Source organism: Oncorhynchus kisutch, linkage group LG3 (genome assembly GCF_002021735.2).
Source record: "Oncorhynchus kisutch isolate 150728-3 linkage group LG3, Okis_V2, whole genome shotgun sequence".
NCBI lineage: Eukaryota > Metazoa > Chordata > Actinopteri > Salmoniformes > Salmonidae > Oncorhynchus > Oncorhynchus kisutch.
Window position 1 is genome coordinate 24,376,174 of NC_034176.2, and position 21,711 is coordinate 24,397,884.

The window sequence follows — 21,711 nt, forward strand, 5'->3', positions numbered from 1 at the left end:
GTTAACTTATTTTTTAATTGGGAAGACATGTTTAAATTGCATCTGCAGAGTTATGACTCAAATATTATTATCTCTCCAACAATTCCATTCAAACTGCATCCAAAATAGATAATCCTGTTCAAGATTGACATACACTGACATACACTGACATACACTGACATACACTGACATACAAAACATTAGGAACACTTCTTTCCATGACTTAAACTGACCAGGAAGAAATCCAGATGAAAGCTATGATCCCTTACTTGTTAAATCCAATTCAATTAGTGTAGATGAAGGGGAGGAGACAGGTTAAAGAAGCATTTTTAAGCCTTGAGACAATTGAGAAATGGATTGTGTATGTGTGCCATTCAGAGGGTGAAGGGGCAAGACAAAATATTTAAGTGCCTTTGAATGTGGTATGGTAGTAGGTGCCAGGCACACTGATTTGAGTGTCAAGAACTACAATGCTGCTGGGTTTTTCACACTCAAAAGTTTCCCGTGTGTATCAAGAATGCACCCGCTCTCAGCTGGCCTCTCTCCTTAGCTCTTGTAGGGTCCCAGGAAAAGCTAGACGCTCTTGTTTGCTGAATTAAATACGTCAGCGGGGAGTTAGTGATTTATTTAGACCCATAAGCATTCAATCTTCGTGAAGAGAGAAGCGAAAGAAGAGAGAAGCGAAAGCTAGCCCTATATTATTCAAGCATGTCATTACAGTGATGAGGATAAGGACAACAAAAGCATTCAATTTAACTGTTGCGAGAGCAAGGAAGGAATGATGCAGAGAGAGCGAGAGCGAGAGACAGAGAGAGCAAGACAGAGAGAGCGAGACAGAGCGAGAGAGAGCGAGCGAGAGAGAGCAAGAGAGAGCACGAGAGAGAGCACGAGAGAGAGCACGAGAGAGAGCGAGAGAGAGAGCGAGAGAGCGAGAGAGAGCGAGCGAGAGACAGAGACAGAGAGAGAGAGAGCGAGCCCAGGAATGGAGAGACAGCCAGAGTTCTTCAGATAAAGGTCAGGGCAGTAATCACTCTGGCAGCAGCTCTCCCACCATTCTCTTTCTTGTGGTGTAAAATGATCTTAATCTGGCAGTTGTACGGTCACATCCCTCCTGATTAATGTAATTTTATTCTACATGAGTCACATCAGCTGGTGTCACAGGCAAGGACAGAGACGGCAGGAAGCAAGTAAGGCACTACGTGGGTGTGTGCGAGTGTGCGAGTGTGCTTGTTACACAGAAGACATCACAGAACGCAGTCTAAAGTGGACACGATGACCTCCTCATCAAAACAAAGACACCCCCATCTACACATGTTCCTATATAAACCAACATCTAAACTAACATTAACATGTAAACACATACTGAGAACCATATAAACACTAATTCACTCTCCCACACACTGGGACACGTACACCATATCACTGTGGTGCATAGACACAATACAGGCGGAGATAGACAAAAACACACACATAGTTGACAGGCTTCTATAGATAGATGTTAGAAGTGCACAGAGGAAAAGCAAGCTTCTGTAACTGATGCACACACATTTAAAAACATTGCCGTGTGTATGTAAATTGTGAAGTCTTTTGTCTGTAATGTCTTTTTCATCATGTGTCGGACCCCAGTAAGACTAGCTGTCGCCATTGGCGTCAGCTAATGGGGATCCTAATAAATCAAATCAAGGCCAGACCAGGGCTGACAGATGAAGTCCTATAGAGACAGACGTGGCATTGTGCTCCGGACACTAGATGGTGGAAGGAGAGATTCTGGACCGTTTCAATAGGATTCGTTTGTCCAACACTAAGAGTGCACCGTATTCCTGAGAAATCACAGTACACTGTAAACAGCACCAAAAACATGAGGCATGTGGAAATTATAGTTCTGCAAAAAGGGGTTTCATGTTGATATGTGCCACATTAAAGCAGCAAGCACGGTCCATGTTCCCGTTCTGTAATGTGTGTAAGATTACGCTGAAAAATAAACCAGACATTTATTTTAACCTTTATTTAACTAGGCAAGTCAGTTAAGAACAAATTCTTATTTACAATGACGGCCTACCCCGGCCAAACCCGGACGATGCTGGGCCAATTGTGCGCCGCCCTATGGGACTCCCAATCACAGCCAGATGTGATACAGCCTGGATTCGAACCAGGGACTGTAGTGACGCCTCTTGTACTGAGATGCAGTGCCTTAGACCGCTGCACCACTAGGGAGCTACCTGTGGATATATTTCAATGGATTTATATATTCTAGGTTCTGAAATACTGAACACTGGCTAATGGCCCCAACGTTGAGTCAGTGTGGAAGATGAGAGGGGTAGTGGACAGAGGAAGCAGAGCGGTTAAGTAGGGTAGGGTGGGGGTGGTGTCTGGTATGAATCTGGTACTCATCTTTCTCAATGGCGACGGGGGCTAAGGTTATCAAACCGGTTAGGGGCACCACAAAGAAGTCAATTGTGATGGATCAAAGCTATACAGCGCTATTTAATAACACACACCCTTGCTGATCAAACAGTGCTTGGATCAAACAGAGTAGAGAAAGAGGGGCAGTGAAGGGAGGATGTCAGTTCAAATGTAATGTGTGTAACATTTCCTTCACTTGCATTGCTATAGTTATGAAAAAGTGCAGTATAAATTCACTTCCACAAAAAATGACCAAAATGTGTTGTCAGAGAGCAATCGCAAGGTTAAATAACTGTTTCAGTGCACTACCAGAGCTGTAAAAACTGCATGCGTGGCTGACACTGAAACATTGATGGTCTGTCGCCGTTTGTTGGGATGGGACTCTCTAGAGTAGATGAGAAGGAGCGCAGTATTGGCATTTAGGACCATAGCAATCCCACTGAGCCCACAGGGACAGATGATATACACTCAGATAAACACACACACACAAACATTAGCATAAACCCAGTGCCTTTACCCCAGAGGGCAGGCTAACTTACATTTTGATGTTGTCATGGTACTGCTTGGTGTCAGATGGCTGGTTGTACAGAGGCTGAGAGGGGAGGGGGCGAGAGAGAAAGAGAGAGAGAGATGAAAGTGTCAGTGATGCTGCCAGAGGTGGGAATTCAGTTTCACAGCAGCATGGAACATGAAGGCTAGGAGGTTTATACACACACATCTACAGCTTCTACACTCCCTTCTCTGCACCGTGTCTGGTGTCATTGCAAAGCTACTATGCCAGATGCAGTAACAACATTCAGCCATTACATCCTACCAACAACATGTTGAATATCTGAGATTGAAGTCTGACAGAGAAATGATGGTGTGATGTCATAATGTTTTATACAAATATCTGAGAAAGGTCTGCCAAAACATTTGGCTCAGATTTTGTACCATCAATCAATAATTCAACCAACTGAACCATCAAATTATATTTATTCATTAATTTAATCAATCGCACAAAATTCATCAATATATATGCGAGAGAGTGTGAAACAAAGGCTGTTGTGAGGCTCATTTGGGCATCGCCCGAGTTCCATTGTACTATATAACTGCTCCTGCTGTGCCAAGCTGACAAGTAGTAAGCAGAATGACAACATGACATCCTAATCCAGCCCTTCTCAAGACTGTTCTCAAGAGACTCATAAGTGGAAAAAGTCTTTGGGTAAAATGAGTTGGTTCCAAAACAAACAAAAACAGTTTTATTTCATGACACAAGGGAGTTAAAACATTGAGGAAAACAATGGATGACAAACAGCTTTCATGGGTCAAACAAATCTGAAATGGTTGTTTCTGTGGTCCAGTTATTTTACCATCTCTCACTCTCATTCCCGAACAGAAAACTAAACCCACCATGCTCTCTGTCCAGGGCTTGCTACACATCTTTGAATTCAGACAAACTCCTCCTCATCCTCCTCCGTTACTTATCCCTCCTCCCCAAGGTCAAATAATGCTAAATGCTAAATGTTTTATTCGGGTGACCATTAAGAGGTGAGAAAAGAGCAGAGACTCACCAGTTCTACTCGGGGTCCCAGTCCTTCCAGAATCCTGTGCGCTTCCTCTGCCTTTTTCTGAGGAGACACAACACACACAGCACATTCAGCACATGTCAACAACAAAGCCCCACGTCTCCCATCACCAAGGCAACGCAGCAGCCTGCTCACTCAATCACTGACGTTTGGATGGGCACTCTGGATGTAGCAACTATTATTAGAGCTTTTAACACAAGGCAGAACCTCGCCTCAGCTCCCTCTCATTTCTCCTCTCCTGGATAAAAGATTACTCACCTCCCCGAACACAGATTCCAGGAGAGAGAGAAGGGTAGAGCGAGAGCACGCAGAAGAGGGAGCGTGAGAAAGAGCAAGAGCGAGTGAGACTGTATGGCTGCAGTGCTTCTCCAATAAGGGACATCTGACAAAACAGAGAGAGAGATCTCACCTCCTAGTGTGCTTAGGTGGTGGTTTCAGACTGAGCAGGTAGCCTTGTGGTTAAGAGCATTGGGAAAGTAACCAAAAGTTTGCTTGTTCGAATCACAGAGCCGACTAGGTGAAACATCTGTCGCTGTGCCTAGATAAGTGTCTGCTAATTGACTAATATGTCAAATGTAGAGTGAGAGGAGAGAGAGGGAAGCTCATTGTACTGATATAAATCTGCAAGACTAAGGACATATCAAAGACTACGATCAATGACATTGGCAACACAGAGAAGGGGATACATGTGTACGCTAAATTCAGACGGGGCAATGACAACACTGTTGATCAACATGGAGCTTTGACACACTACGGTTCCTCCTCCAATCCATCTCAGCCAGTCACACCTGAGATTAAATTGGCAGCCAGTGATTGTAAGTGAGGCTGGACAAACTCAGATGCCCCCTAGTGCTTAGACAGGAGTACTGCAACCGGAGCAGAAAACTAACTGAGCTGCTCTTCGCTCACAGAAGCATTTCCAGTCCATAGAAAAGGGAAATATGGGCTACATCATAAGAAATGCGTAATTAAAATGAGAGGGTTTAATATTGGCACAAGCAAATAGGGAAGGTGCAGTGACTTGAGAGATCTCTCAGTACCTTGTGTGTGTGTTTAACAGTGGGACTGGGATAGTGCAATTCCAGTGAGTCACGGTTGTCTCTCTTGTATTTGTGTCCAAGGCAGCCATTTTCTAATATGAGATGGTGAAGTTGAGTGGTGTCGCCTATGGCGTTGACAAAGGCCTGTGGCTGTATCACTCTGGCTGAGAGACGAGATGACACTAAGCCCACAGAGACAGATGACACCAGGCCTGACTGAGTGGAACGCTTCTGCTGAGACTGGAGTCATTACAGCCAGGTGGTGAAACACACACACACACACACACACACACACACACACACACACACACACACACACGTATCCAAGACAAACACCAACACCCATGCCATGCCTTCTTCAGATATACCTAAGGATCACACAGGTTGCACCGAATGTGGATCTCCCCGTTCGTCTACCGATCGTTCAGTGAACTGTTTGTCTGATTCTACCTCTGTTCAGAGATCCTAAGTACTCTGGGCAGGCAAATGCTATTGGTGTGTCTGACTGAGCCTTTATATGATATGCAAACAAACAAACAAACGAGAGACAGAGAGAGACCAGTGTGGTGGTGGTGCTCAGCAGCACTGTGTTAGTAGTGATGGGGGGATGCTACAGCACTATATTGGGACTATATTATAAATCGATACTTTGACTCCAAGTATGTATTTGTTTTGTTGGTAGGTAGCGTTACAGCGATTCAATGTGATTTAAGCCCATTTATATCCATGATATAAACTCATTTTCTCACACTCTCTCATGTCACGGCAGCAGATGTTTGAAACATCAATTTGCAATAAAAGCGCAGTGTAAAATCACAATACAATATGAGAACTGCAAGAGACATTGTATGTATCGAAACCGAAGAATGGTGATAATATTGTATCGTGAGGTCCCTGGCAATTCCTAGTGTGGTGGCGGTGGGGCTCAGCAGCACTCAGTGGAGTGGAAAGTGTTCCAGAGTTCAGCGACATTGGATGAGTCCAGGCTTTGAGATCATCACTCCTTCTGCATGGATTCAGTGGTGCCATCATTGCTCAGCTCTGAGCTGGTAAGTATATGGGGTGAAAGGTATACAGTACTATTGTCAGTCAACAGGTCTCTTTTAGACCATTCAATTGTTTCTATTATATTATAGAAGATTCCTTTACTTCAAGAGTTGACTTTCCTTAAGATTCTGACCCGGCCCGGCAAGGAAATGTACAGAGGTCCTGCCCCTTACACATACAGGGGACCATCTGTGGTCGGCATAACGAGTGGGAAAAGACTCCTTATATACCATTGCAATCTACACAAACATGTTTATACAGTTTTGTGTCTCCGTATGCAAGGAACAGTGCTTACCACTAGGTGGACTAAGAGTATTGGAAATGAATGCATTATTAACTACAACTAGATAATATCCTACTCAATCTGTTTTGATTGACCTAGATTTCCATGAAATCCTTACATTCTAAAATTGGGAACGTAAAAATGTTGACCTAATTAAAAAATATATATATTCGGATTGCTGCCAGACGAATGTTACTGTAGTAGAGGAACATGAGTAAGGTGTGTGTGTGTGTGGGGGGGGGGGGGTGACCTGCTCACACTAAAGGCCGGCAATGCTGACCTTTAGCAGACTACACACTCGGACGGAAGGACTTTGTCTGGTCTTGCCATATTAAGAGTGGGGGGCTAAATGGGTTCATTCCTTTTCATACAGCCTTTCCCACTCTCTATTGACTCCCACTCTCTATTGACTCCCACTCTCTATTGACTCCCACTCTCTATTGACTCCCACTCTCTATTGACTCCCACTCTCTATTGACTCCCACTCTCTATTGACTCCCACTCTCTATTGACTCCCACTCTCTATTGACTCCCACTCTCTATTGGGCTGTTGAAGATGATAAGCCAAGTAACAGCAATGACAGAGCTCACACATTAATCTCTTCGCAATCATTGTCACGGCAGAATGCGCCGAATACAAATGAACTTCCATTCAGCCCTCAATAGGGCCAATTAGCTAAATAAGATCTCAAACAGCATGAATCCAACATCTGAGGGAAAGCAGAGTGACAGTCTACCATATTCGTTTTTCATCATCAAAGAGCTGTCAGACCGAAGTCCTCTGCACCTCATCCAGATGCTTCCAGTCTTCCTTCACAGCTTCAGTCTCATTCTCAACACTTACAATCAAGCAATTTCTGTGAACCCAATAACACTGTATGGAGTCCAAAAAAAGAACACTATTTCAGTCATAGAGAAACATTCATCCAAAGGAAGTGTGTTTTTGGAATGGTTTTGCTCATTATCTTACATCACTACCACCCCAACAACTAGGATCATGATGAACCAAGGGGTATAGCTAGCTCACATAATGCAGTCAATACATGTATTCTAACTTTGACCAACCTGTGAGGTGATTTAGGAATGAACACTGACTACAGCCATTACAGGTTGAGACACACTCATATTTACACAGAGAGCGAGCAGTGTGTGAGTGTGTTAGGGCATTTGAAATTATTTCAGTATTCTAATAATGTCATTATATTTTTTAAGAAACTTCAATGGAGACTTGCTTGAGAGAGACTGTGTACTGCACTCTGCTTGTTTCAGAAGAACGGTGAGGGAGGGGCGTGACAGGGCCAGGGGCCAGTGTGTGTGACAGTCTGTGTGTGGCACAGAGAGAGAAAAAAAAGACAGCGAGAAAGAGAGAGTATTTAGACAAACTTGTTGCTACCATAGGTTATCTATCACACCACCTGATAGTGCTCATCTTGACTGCATCAAATCATTGTAAAGTAGCTAGCTAGCTACAGTAGCCAGCTAAGTTAGCCAGCTAGCTAGCTACAGTAGAAAGCTAAGTTAGCCAGCTAGCTAGCTACAGTAGAAAGCTAAGTTAGCCAGCTAGCTAGCTACAGTAGAAAGCTAAGTTAGCCAGCTAGCTAGCTACAGTAGAAAGGCTAATTGAGGCTTTTTTGCTCCGCTCCCCATCCAACAACTCCATTCATTAGAAACAACAGCCTACCTCTTGGTTGATTGTTTTAGCCTACTCCTTCTCATTTAGCCAACTTAATTCTGTAATTGTAATTCCATTTTGTATTGATTAGAGCTCCCTCTTCACTTGCTACACATGGAGCCTCTGACTGCAGCAGCGCTTTGATTGACCGGCAATAACAAGCTACACGTGTGAGACCAGTGTAGGCTGCTGGTGAATCCTTTTTATTGGGCGCACTCATACAAACTGTCATAAAACTATTGTTATATAAAAATGTTGAATGTAATGGTTTATCCTTGTAGGCTATGTAACAATGTCACATAGATAATTGTATTCCATTTGAGACAAAGACTGTATACTCTCCAAGTGATTGAATACTAGCATCCATTCGGATATTCAAATATTTTAATAACCGTGCCCATCCCTAGCGTGTGTGTGATGGTACTGACCCTGTTCTCGTCATAGATGATCTGCACCAGGCTGCGGTGCTTGGCCTCACTGGGCGGGGGGGAGATCATAGACCGTTCCGGCTCCTGGGGCTTCGCTGCCTCCTCCTCCAGCTGTTGCTGCAGGTCACAAATGCAAATACGCAAACACTCAGGATTACTGGTGAACACAGTGTGTAGAAAAGATGTCCCTTTGACTCAGGTTGGGAGAGAAGAATATGCAAGAGAAAAATGACAGATAAAGGTTATCACAAGCCGTGAACAAAGGAGAAATCCCTGATCCTGCAGCACCCTTGTGCTTCTCTGTTTCTGTGGAGACAGGTTACTAGGGAAGTGTGTGTGTGTGTGTGTCCAGCAGTGATGAACCTAACTGTCCTACTAGCTGTAATAGCTATTAAGTCCCATGGGTCCAGTTAACCAAAGGGTTACCACAACATGGTGTAACAAAGCCAGCCAGGGCTGGCCGCATGCCAGGGAGGAGAGAGAGTAGGACTGAGGAGACAAAGTATCTCTTAGGTCAAGAGGATATGCCACTTTCCCTTTGTCGGCCAACACAACACCCATCCTGTACTGGAAAAGCCTTGCTTTTCCAACTCCCTGGGCAATATCTTGGTGGCTTTTTATGAGGGATAAAAACAGGAGAACAGGCCACTGGACAGAGACTATAGCCAAAGCAATGGCACAGCAGCATCTACTGAACTGATCCATTACATCCATGACGTGTATTTAGTGGGGACATTATGGCCTCCTCACAGCACAACCAGAATCTTAGATCTGCAATAACTTACATAATCGGGGTTTATTACAACTTCAAGTAAAATATCAAATGTGGTATGATCCAATAAACAGGATAGGTAAGTAGGAGTAATAAGAACAGCAGTATAAACAGACTAGGGGCAGTGCTGGTCATCTGTGGCAGCAGGGCTGCAGATGTGAGTGGTACAGTCTGAGGTTTTAGTGAAGCTGCTTCTCTGGGGGCTAGGGCTCCTTGTCAGTGTGCTGCTGCATGCTCTGCAGGTAGGTGATCTACAGTAGAGCCAGTCTCCCCCCCAGAAAAAGACCTGGGCCAAGCCTCAGCAGGGGGTGAGAGAGAGCTGGCCCTGGGCCCTCAGGATCATCCTGGGCCCCAATCGGGATGGATAAGCAGCTGGGGAGGAAAACGCACACATTCCCAGAACCTCCCCCTTCTAAACCCACGGCAGAGTAAAATCAAATAAACCAACTGTCCTGAGCATGGCTGACAACACAGGCTGGCTGTAACCAGGGCCCCAGCCCCCACTCTCTGCCAGAACTCTTTAAATAAAGTTTTACCACACCACTTAATGGCTCCAGATGTTTTAATGCTTGGAGAGAGCTGAAGAGAGGAAAGCGTTATGGCGGGGGGAGGGGTGGTTCCGCTGTATAAAAAATTAAATTTAAAAATAATTGTAAAAACATTCATAAAAAGCATAGTGTGTTGTTGAGGGAAGGGATAGGGAGGGGGGCTTGATTTATTTTTCTAGGTAGTAGAGCATACTCTTTCAAACATTCACTAGGCTTCATCGCTAACCCCCTCCCCCCTCTACCCCACCCCCCAACACATCCCACAGAGGACCGTGCCATGGGTTACAGGTGGCTTAGATTTACGAAGCAGCCTTTTGAGTGCCAGCCAAAGGAGAGACTTGAGGGGGGAGAGTTGCACCATAGAGCTCTTCTATAAAACATGACGTGGCAGGCGGCCAAGAGGAAGGCCGCGAGGAAGAAATATGAGTGATTTAACAGTCACAAAACTTCCAACATAATCCTCCTTTCCCCCGGGGGAAGCTGTTATTTATGGCTTTATATATTTTTAACCTACTTTTCTCCTAAAAGAAGAAGAGAGGAAGGAAAAGCAGAAGAGAATGCAGCTGCCTAGAAGCAGAGCACTGTGGCAGGCTGTGTGAGCCCTAACTACAGTAACTCAATACAATAATTACAGCAATACAGCCTGGTATGTCTGGTCTAAAGGCTCTACTGTGTGAAGATCCACTGAAGACAGGCAATGAGAGGGATACTAGATTTAAATACAGATGGAAACATTGTCAGGAAGACTGCTGGAACTGCCAGAGAACAAGCTGACGGTAAAAAGAGTGCAGGCCACGCACTTTCACAGAAACATTCAGGCTCAATGAGAAGTAATGACACAGATAGACACATTTGGGTCATCCTTAGAAGATAAAGCATATAGATTGCATCAAATTGAAAAACAGTCAACTAAGCACACAGTCTCGTAATGACAAACAGTGACAAGCACCAAACAAACCGCAGAGAACAGGACCTACAGTATAACCCATGGTTGTACGGTACCTGTACCTGTTTCTTGCGTAGCTTGCAAATCTGCTGCTCCACCATGGTAATCTCCCGGTCAACACGGTCCATGTTCTGGATGAGCTCCTCCTTGGAGAAGCGGGCTGGCACCAGGTCCAGATCTGGGTCCATCTGGGCCGGGCTGACGGGGGAGATGGGCTCCAGCTTCCCCATGGAGCTGCCCCGGTCCTGGAGGGAGATAGAGGTGACAGAGGATCTTAACTCAACACTTTATTGGTGTTTCATAATACCAACACTGTTTACATAGTACATTCTGCATATTGTCATGTTGCTCGGCAAACAGAAGACAGAGTAGGCAGTTACACCTGGGACCTCTAGAAAGGACACAGATATGGCGGCAAAGAGATAAATCTGCTTGTATGTTTAGACTGCAGCCATCGATTAGACTGCAACTCTTAACTGTCCCAGCCTAATTCAGTTAGCGGTTTAGAGGCAACAATGACATGCTGCATCTCGGTCTCTCTCTCTCCTTTTTTGTGTCTGTCTGTATCTGTGTGCGGTCTGTGATATGGGTGGCTCTGAGCAACAAGTGATCTTAACACCCTGCCCGTGTCTCCTTCGGGAAGGCAGCAGCACACTACGGTAATGAAGTCCTCTGGGTAATGAAAGCCTGTGTCAGTGTCTCACAGTCACTAGACCACACTAATGAATATACAATCAGACTTCATAGAACAGACCAGGCTCTGTTTGAGTATTGTTTGTTTAATTTGAAGGATGAAACAGTTAGAAGGACAATACAGGGTGGGGGTGGGGGTTATTAAGACATTCTACAACTGCATCATCTATGAAACTCAACTCTGGATTAGGGCTGGGCGATATGGACCAAATATCATACCACAATATGTTTCACATTTTTGACAGTATGGTGGTATTTTATAGTATTTTAAGTTTCTGAATATTAAGTTAATGTTTTATGAGTAGTGAATGACCCTAGAATGGCAACAAATGAATTCTAAGTGATTATATTTGGCTTTCTTCATACTGATGGTTTTATACTCACCCAAACTAGGACAAAAAACGACAGTGAAGTAGTCCAATTTGTAGAACTTTGCATTTATTTAGCACTGTATCGAATACCTTCATAGAAGTATTGTAAAAATCTATACTGGAATGTGGATCCATACCGGTATACACAATATATCGCCTAGCCCTACTCTGGATAGCTTAATTTGCAATGCCTTCTTTACATAGAAGTGAAAGGATGGGCTATGTTGTGCCTTGGAACCAGAGAGCCCCACTCAGCAGTCTAGTGGTCTCAGTGGTATTGCCGGGTCAGTTTACAGGCTTTACTTCTCTGAGGAATAACAATGTCAGCAGGCGAGATGCACCCTCTACATTTTAACTACCTTTAACATATTGTACTCAATGTATTCTGTATACAGTAGGGACAGTCAAAGAGGACTATAGTTCATAATTGTTCCATGTAGCTTAGCATTTTACAAGCATTGACTAGGTATTTGAATAGACGGTTAAAATACTGTATATCCTAAACTTAGCCCAGGATGACAGAAGCAACCAGCATGGGAAGTGTGTAAGGGTGTACCAATGAATTTGCTGAAAATAACTACATCTTTTTCCAACACAACTCCTAATAAACCACTAATCCCTCCTAGTAAACCCACTGTGCGTCTGTGTGTGTGTGAGCGAGACAGGGAAAGGAAATAGAAGTGTCTGTGTGTGAGTGTATGGTTCATCATGTGTATGGTATGGCTGTGACAATACCAGTATTGTGATATTTATTCCATGGCAAAAATGAAAACACGAAACAGACTAATTTTGGTATATTAAAAACCGTCTATGTAAAATATTATGTGCTATTGCTTGGAAAATAAATGTGACTGGATGACAACATAATGTTTGTTTCCAACATTAAGGCTGTTTTCCTAAAGAAATTAAATCTGCTTTGTGTTTTATTTCCTTGCCACGGTACTAACGAGTATTGCAGTACTGGTATCGTCCCGGCCCTAGTGCATGGTGTGTGTGTAGAGACACACGGACAGTAAATGAGAGTGTGATTCAGCTTGGGTTTTGTTCTGTGTTATTTTTAAACTGCTGTAATGAGTGTTATATAACTGGCCTAATCTAGGGGAGGCAGGCAGGCAGGCAGGATGAGGCTGGGTCTTGCTGCTCTCTGACCTGCTGCAGCTGAAATGTCAGGAGGGGGGAGGATGGAATGGACTGGCTGGGATGAGATGACGAGCACCCAGACTGCTATTCATACATGTCCATCACATCATAGACACACACACAAGCCTACCAGTGTTTTGTCTGCTAAACATCTCCATTTCTAATCATATACTTGGAATGCTGCAACAACCCCTTGTTATAGGATATATCTTAAAGGGGATATATCTTAAAGGATATATATCTCTCTGAGAAATTATGTAAAAGCAGAGACTGGCCAAGATGAAAGAAGAGTCTACGTGAGTTAGGAAAAGATTGTGTGATTTTGGAAGGAAAATCATTGATATAATGTCTAGAAAGGATAGGTAGGTAGAGATTAGATTACATGGCCCTCAGTATTAAGACGTTAAATACAATTGCCTGACAAGCAACCACTTAAGCTCTGAAACCTCTTATGCCAGAGTTAAGTCAATGACTTCTGAGTTTGTGTAAAACACTGAGGTGTTTGGTCGGGGGGGGGGGGGGGGGGGGGGGTTCATCTGGTGAGAGGGCTATCTATCAAAAAGAGGATTAGTTCTCCTGGGCTTTCAAGTAGTTCTCTAGGACCTACATCCTGACTGTCTTCTGTACTTGTGAAGAGCAACACATTTCCACACACTGCTAGCAGATGGAGTGTGAAAATATACTGGGGGAAAAATTAAACGCAACATGTGAAGTGTTGGTCCAATGTTTTATAAGCCGAAATAAAAGATTGCAGAAATGTTCCATACGCACAAAAGTGTATTTCTCTCAAATGTGCATACATTTGTTTCATCCCTGTTAGTGACCATTTCTCCTTTGCCAAGATAATCCATCCACCTGACACGTGTGGCATATCAAGAAGCTGATAAAAACAGCAGGATCATTACACAGGTGCACCTTGTGCTGGGGGACAATAAAAGGCCACGATGAAATGTGCCGTTTTGTCCCACAACGCCACAGATGTCTCAAGTTTTGAGGGAGTGTGCAATTGGCATGCTGACTGCAGGAATGTCCACCAGAGCTGTTGCCAGATAATGTAATGTTCATTTCTCTGCCATAAGCCACATCCAACATCGTTTTAGAGAATTTGGCAGTACGTTCAAACGTCCTTAAAACCGCAGACCGCGTGTAACCACACCAGCCCAGGACCTCCACATCCGGCTGCTTTACCTGCGGGATCGTTTGAGACCGGGAAATCAATAGATTAGAGCCTAAATGAATTCATTTCAATTGACTGATTTCCTTACAAGAACTCAGTAAAATCGTTGAAATTGTTGTATGTTGCGCTTATATTTTGTTCAGTATAGGAGATCCCCATGTTAAAGCCTGTCCCCACTGCAGAACATATACCCAGTCTAATACCACACATGAAAAATCCCAATTATCAAACCAACTTTAGGCTAACTTTGGACTGTCTGTGATTGTGTGTATGTGTACACAAACATATGTAATGCATGCTGAGTGAGCACAAGCTTTGATAGAGCGTGCATGTTGTACAGTATGTGCAGCATGTGTCAGTGAACATATACTGTACCAGTCAAATGTTTGGAAACACCTACTTATTCAAGGGTTTTTCACTATTTGTACAATTTTCGACATCGTAGAATAATAGTGGAGACATCAAAACTAGGAAATAACACATGGAATCATGTAGTAACCAAAAAAGTGTTAAACAAATTAAAATATCATTTATATTTTATATTCTTCAAAGTAGCCACCCTTTGCACACTCTTGGCATTTTGTCGACCAGCTTCACCTGGAATGCTTTTCCAACAGTCTTGAAGAAGTCCCCACATACGCTGAGCACTTGTTGGCTGCTTTTCCTTCACTCTGCTGAAAAACAAAATGATAGTCCCACTAAGTGCAAACAAGACGGGATGGCGTATCGCTGCAGAATGCTGTGGTAGCCATAATGGTTAAGTGTGCCTTCAATTCTAAATAAATCAGTGTCACCAGCAAAGCACCCCACACTATCACACCTCCTCCTCCATGCTTCACAATGGGAAACACACGTGGAGATCATCCGTTCATCTACTCTGCGTCTCACAAAGACACGGCGGTTGGAACCAAAAATCAGACCAAAGGGCAGATTTCCATCGGTTTAATGTCCATTGCACGTGTTTCTTCTTATTGGTGTCCTTTAGTAGTGGTTTCTTTGCAGCAATTAGACCATGAAGGCCTGATTCACACAGTCTCCTCTGAACAGTTGATGTTGAGATGTGTCTGTTACTTGTGAAGCATTTATTTGGGCTGCAATTTCTGAGGCTGGTAACTCTAATGAACTTATCCTCTGATGAACTTATAACTCTAATGACCTTCATGTCTTAAAGTAATGATGGACTGTCAATTTCTCTTTGCCTATTTTAACTGTTCTTGCCATAATATGAACTTGGTCTTTTACCAAATAGGGCTATATTCTGTATACCACCCCTACCTTGTCACAACACAACTGATTGGCTCAAACGCATTAAGGAAATAAATTCTACAAATTAACTTTTAACAAGGCACACCTGTTAATTGAAATGCATTCCAGGTGACTACCTCATGATCTGGTTGAGAGAATGCCAAAAGTGTACGACATTGTCATCAAGGCAAAGGGTGGCTACTTTGAAGAATCACAAATACAACATATTTTGATTTGTTTAACACTTTTTTCGGTTACTACTTGATTCAATATGTGTGATTTAATAGTTATTATTCTACAATGGTGAAAATAGTAAAAATAAAGAAAAACCCTGGAATGAATAGGTGTCCAAAGTTTGACTGGTACTGCATGTGCGCTCCATAAGATAATTGAAAGGAGCAGGAATAAACATCCTGTTGGTTTCATGTTAGCAGGTGTTCTTGATATCACATGATTCAGTCAATTCACTCACACAGACACATGGAGAGATCAAGAACAGAACACTTCAGCAGGTGCACAACTAATCTTAGCCTAGGTGACATTTTAAAGTTAGATATTTTTTTGTGTCAACGGTAATGTTGAACCCAAAGAAACAAGAACCCCTGACCTACTCTGACCATGAAAACAGCCTGTTCCAAAAGATAATCAGTATAGATAGAGAGCTGCCAGTATCATAACTGACAATAAAGAACAATCCACCTAATGACAGTCCAGCAGACAGGAGAATGTAGGGGAAAATAAATGTAGGGGGCCGCGCACACACACACTCACTCAAACAAACAAGTATGTCATCCAAGCAGTCTGGCATGGACTTGTTCGCTTCCAGATCACCTCAGTCTTCCAGGAAAAGTATTTGAGTTTCCACTAGGGCTGTGGTGGTCATGAACATTTTGTCAGCCTGTTATTGTCATGCCAATGACTGTACGAGCAACACTCACTACCGGGTTCCAAACAGTCTCTGGAAGCAACGTCAGCACAATAACTGTTCATCGGGAGCTTTATGGGTTTCCATGGCCGAGCAGCCACACACAAGCCTAAGACCACCATGCCAAGCGTCAGTTGGAGTGGTGTAACATGCTTCACCATCTGGAAGTCTGGCGGATGAATCTTGGTTTGGCGGATGCCAGGAGAACGCTACCTGACCGAATGCATAGTGCCAACTGTAAAATCTGGTGGAGGAGGAATAATGGTCTGGGGCTGTTTTTCACAATTCGGGCTAGGACCCTTAGTTCTAGTGAAGGGGCATTTTAATCCTACAGCATACAATGACATTCTAGACTATTCTGTGATTCCAACTTTCTGGCAACAGTTTGGGGAAGCCCCTTTCCTGTTCCAGCATGACAATGCACCTGTGAACAAAGCGAGGTCCAAACAGAAATGGTTTGTTGAGATTGGTGTGGAAGAACTTGACTGGCCTGCGCAGAGTCCTGACCTCAACCCCATCGAACACCTTCGGGATGAATTGGAACGCTGACTGCGAGCTAGTGCTAATCGCCCAAAATCAGTGCCCAACCTCACTAATGCTCTTGTGGTGAATGGAAGCAAGTCCCCGCAGCAATGTTACAACATCTAGTGGAAAACCTTCCCAGAAGAGTGGAGGCTGTTTTAGCAGTAAAAGGGGGACCAACTCCATACTAATGCCCATGATTTTGGAATGAGATGGTCGACGAGCAGGTGTCCACATAATGTTGGTGTACATAGGCCTATGCGAATGCATAAGCTCATATGCTTATGGGTGTTTTGAATGAATCACCTTCGAAAGTGTTGTCCATTTCGTTTGGCTTTGAAACAACATCCACAATGATCATATTTTCGACAGAGTTTCAACCTGTTGTTTATTCAAATTGATCAATCACAGTGAGGTGAGTTTTAAAAGCACCGTACTGTTTTGCATCTGTTGTGATTTTGGATTTCATTTGCATGCAGAATAGAGCCCTGAACAATAGAGCCCTGAGTGCCAGGCCATTAGCAACCAGACAGTAGTTAGCGATTGGGTACTGAACGCATGTCCAGGGTGCATACGAGGAGATTACGTCACTCAAGTGGAATTTGACTGCGGTCATGACTCATGACAGTGTGGTGGTATTACGATGGTGGTATTACGATCACCCCAACAGCCCTAGTTTCCACAACAGCATAAATATCACTGTCAGACTGACAAGTCAGGCCACATGTTAGAGCAGTGTTGGCAGTGTGTGCCACGCATGGACATTTGGTTAAGTCATATCTCAAGAGATGTGAAGAATGACCTTCCAGATCTCAGTAGCCTCCCCCTCCAAACTCCAACCACACAGACCGCACACACACCTCATTCCTATTCTGTCCTCCCAGGGCCGATCAATAAGCAGAGACTTAGACAGAAGATGGCCTTCACTTCATATCTCACTGAGGAGAGAAAACCAGGCTGTCATTGTGTTTGGTGGAGGTCTGTCATGCTGCCGTGGAACTAAGCCTGTGGATCAGCCTCTAGTCTACTCCATTACATATCAACACACAGCAGAGGGTATCTATGGTTGAGCACTGCTTACTACACAAAGTGTTGATCAAGTCTTTGATACCACAGTAGCAAGATAAGTGTACACTGAGTGTACAAAACATTGTCTCTTTTCATGAAAAAGTGACGAGGTGAATCCAGGCGAAAGCTATGATCCCTTATTGAAGTCATCCGTTAAATCCACTTCAGTCAGTGCAGATGAAGGGGCGGAGACAGGTTAAGGACGGATTTTTAAGATGAGACATTATGTATGTGTGCATTCAGAAGGTGAATGGGCAAGACAAAATATTTAAGTGCCTTTGAACGTGGTATGGTAGTAGGTGCCAGGCGCACCGGTTTGAGTGTCAAGAACGACAACGATGCAGAGGTTTTTTTTACTCACAACATTTTCCTGTGTGTATCAAGAATGATCCACCACCCAAAGGACATCCAGCCAACCTGACAACTGTGGGAAGCAAGGGAGTCAACGTGGGCCAGCATCCCTGTGGAACGTTTCCGACACCTTGTACTGTAGAGTCCATGCGCAGACGAATTGAGGCTGTTCCCGAGGGCAAAGTGGGGTGCAACTCAATATTAGGAAGGTGTTCCTAAAGTTTTGTATACTCAGTGTATGTACAAGGACTCCAAACTGGAATGTTAAAGTCACAAATCTTATTTTCTGGTGCTCCAACATTTTGTAGTGCTTTTATCATGTTTAAGTTGGAAGCACCAGTGCTACCAATGAAACATTTGAATTTAGAGCACGAGTGTATGTAAGAACTAGTTTCAGTACAATACAGTACAGTACAGAGCAGTTTTACAGTTTTTACATTTCTACTACAGTGAGAAAAGTGATGGTACTATACATTTGCTGAAAGTATAACTGGCCTGAGGCGATATAGGTACTTGTATCACTGTCCTTGTTCAATCAAAACTAATTTCACAGGCAAATGAATTCACTGAGATTACTACCTCTTACACATTCCTGATACTGATGTTGAGCGTGTTATTGTAAAGCTAGACGGTGTTAGTGTTCAGAGTGCTTTAGAAGGGGCTCGTGGCTGAGTATGCAGTACATTGGTCCTCGTGAGATAACATTACACAACGACAGGCCTATTCAGAGCTAGTTATTTCCCTGCTAGACAGGCTGCTTGTATTATATTGTCTAGTCTGCTCCCCCTTTTCATGTCCCTCTGTCTCTTCCTCCTCCACTTCCCTTTATCTGTGCTGCTCTCTGTATTTGCCATTTTCCTATTTTCACTCCCCATTCCTCTTCTATGTCAAATCAAATCAAATTTATTTATATAGCCCTTCGTACATCAGCTGATATCTCAAAGTGCTGTACAGAAACCCAGCCTAAAACCCCAAACAGCAAGCAATGCAGGTGTAGAAGCACGTCTCTCCTGTTTAACTCATTCTTTCCATACAGCGATTGCATTTGACAGAACTTACAGTCAGGTCCAGAATTATTGGCACCCTTGATAAAGATGCACAAAAAAGAGTGGATAAAATGAATGCAAATACTGAGCTATATGGTCAGTGAAAAAATACAATTACTCAGATAAATGTATTTTGTTTAACAAGTAATATAAGAATATATATAAAAAGAAGGGGTCAAAATTATTGGTGGCCCTGTTTTCAATACCTTTTCAAATCCAATCTTATTAGTCAAACACATATTTAGCAGATGTTATTTCAGGTGTAGCTAAATGCTTGTCAAACCAAACAGAGCAGTAGTAGCTAACATATCACAACAATATACACAAATCTAAAGTAAAAGAACGGAATAAAAAATACATACATATCAGGACGAGCCATGTCGGAGTGACATTGATTAAAATACAGTAGAATAGAATATAGTATAAACATATGAAATGAGTAAAGCAGTACAGTATGTACACATTATTAAAGTGACCAGTGATTCCATGTCTATGTATACAGGGCAGCAGCCTCTAAGGTGCAGGGTTGAGTAACCGGGAGGTAGCCGGCTAGTGATGGTTATTTAACAGTCTGATGGCCTTGAGATAGAAGCCATTTTCAGTATCGCTGTCCCAACTTTGATGCACCTGTACTGACTGACTTCTGGACGGTAGCGGGGTAAACAGACCGTGGCTTGCGTGGCACCCTGTGACATTGAGTGCCGTAGGTGTCCTGGAGGGCAGGCAGTGTGGCCCCAGTGATGCGTTGGGCAGACCTTTACCACCCTCTGGAGAGCCCTGGGGTTGCGGGCGGTGCAGTTGCCATATCAGGCAGTAATTCATCCCGACAGAATGCTCCCAATTGTGCATCTGTATAAGTTTGTGAGGGTCTTAGGGGCCAAGACAAATTTCTTCAGCCTCCTGAGGTTGAAAAGGCACTGTTGCACCTTCTTCACCACACTGTCTGTGTGGGTGGACCAATTCAGATTGTCAGTGATGTGTACGTAGAGGAGCTGGAAACGTTTTAACTTCTCCACTGCGGTCCCGTCGATGTGGATAGGGGCATGCTCTCTCTGCTGTCTTCTGAAGTCCACGATCAGCTCCTTTTGTTTTGTTGACGCTGAGGGAGAGGCTATTTTCCTGGCACCGCTCCGCCAGGGCCCTCACCTCCTCCCTGTAGGCTGTTTCGTCATTGTTGGTAATCAGGCCTACTACTCCAACGTCTGCAAACTTAATGATTGAATTGGAGGTCTGCGTTGCCACGCAGTCATGGGTGAACAGGGAGTACAGAAGGGGGCTGAGCACACACCCTTGTGGGGCCCCTGTGTTGAGGATCAGCGAAGTGGAGGTGTTGTTTCCTACCTTCACCACCTGGGGGCGGCCCATCAGGAAGTCCAGGACCCAGTTGCACAGGGCGGGGTTCAGACCCAGGTCAAAGAACAGCATTCTTACATAGGTATACCTCTTGTCCAGATGGGATAGGGCAGTGTGCAGTGTGATGGCGATTGCACTCTCTGTGGATATATTGGGACAGTATGCAAATTGAAATGGGTCTAGGGTGTAAGGTAGATGTGATATGCTCCTTGACTAGCCTCTCAAAGCACTTCATGATGACAGAAGTGAGTGCTAAAGGGCAATAGTCATTGAGTTCAGTTACCTTTGCTTTCATGGGTACAGGAACAATGGTGGACATCTTGAAGCAAGTGGGGACAGCAGACTGGGATAGGAAGAGATTGAACATGTCCGTAAACACTCCAGCTAGCTGGTCTGCACATGCTCTGAGGACGTGGCTAGGAATGCTGTCTGGCCCGGCAACCTTGCGAGGGTTAATACGCTTAAATGTCTTACTCACGTCGGCTTCTGAGAATGAGAGCCCACAGTCCTTGGGAGCAGGTTGCATCGGTGGCACTGTGTTATCCTCAAAGCGGGCAAAGAAGGTGTTTAGTTTGTCCGGAAGCAAGATGTCAGCGTCCACGACGTGGATGGTTTTCTCGTTGTAATCCGTGATTGCCTGTAGACCCTGCCACATCACATGTCTGAGCGGTTGAATTACGACTCCACTATGTCTCTGTAGTGACGTTTTGCCTGTTTGATTGCCTTATGGAGGGAATCAACTACACTGTTTGCATTCGACCATATTCCCAGTCACCTTGCCATGGTTAAATGCGGTGGTTCACGCTTTCAGTTTTGCGCAAATGCTGCCGTCTATACAAGGTTTATGGTTGAGGTAGGTTTTAATAGTCACAGTGGGAACAACTTCACCCATACACTTCCTGATGAACTCAGTCACCGTGTCTGTGTATATGTCAATGTTATTCTCAGAGGCTAACCGGAACATATCCCAATCCGCGTGATCATAAAAATCTTGAAGAATGGATTCCGATTGGTCAGACCAGCTTGGAATAGACCTTAGCACAGGTGCTTCCTGTTTGAGTTTCTGCCTATAGGAAGGGAGGAGCAAAATCGAGACGTGGTCTGATTTGCCGAAGGGAGGACAGGGGAGGACCT

At 44.0% G+C, this 21,711-nt stretch overlaps 1 protein-coding gene across 1 annotated transcript in view; it reads right to left on the minus strand.

Moving 5' to 3' along the window:
- The window catches only part of LOC109873520 (nuclear receptor corepressor 2), a 175,376-nt gene that overhangs the window by 67,744 nt on the left and 85,921 nt on the right, over nt 1-21,711 (minus strand). Inside the window, 4 exon segments of the mRNA XM_031815261.1 lie at nt 2,922-2,974; nt 3,936-3,992; nt 8,421-8,537; nt 10,749-10,931. Coding sequence (XP_031671121.1) covers nt 2,922-2,974; nt 3,936-3,992; nt 8,421-8,537; nt 10,749-10,931 — 410 coding nt within the window.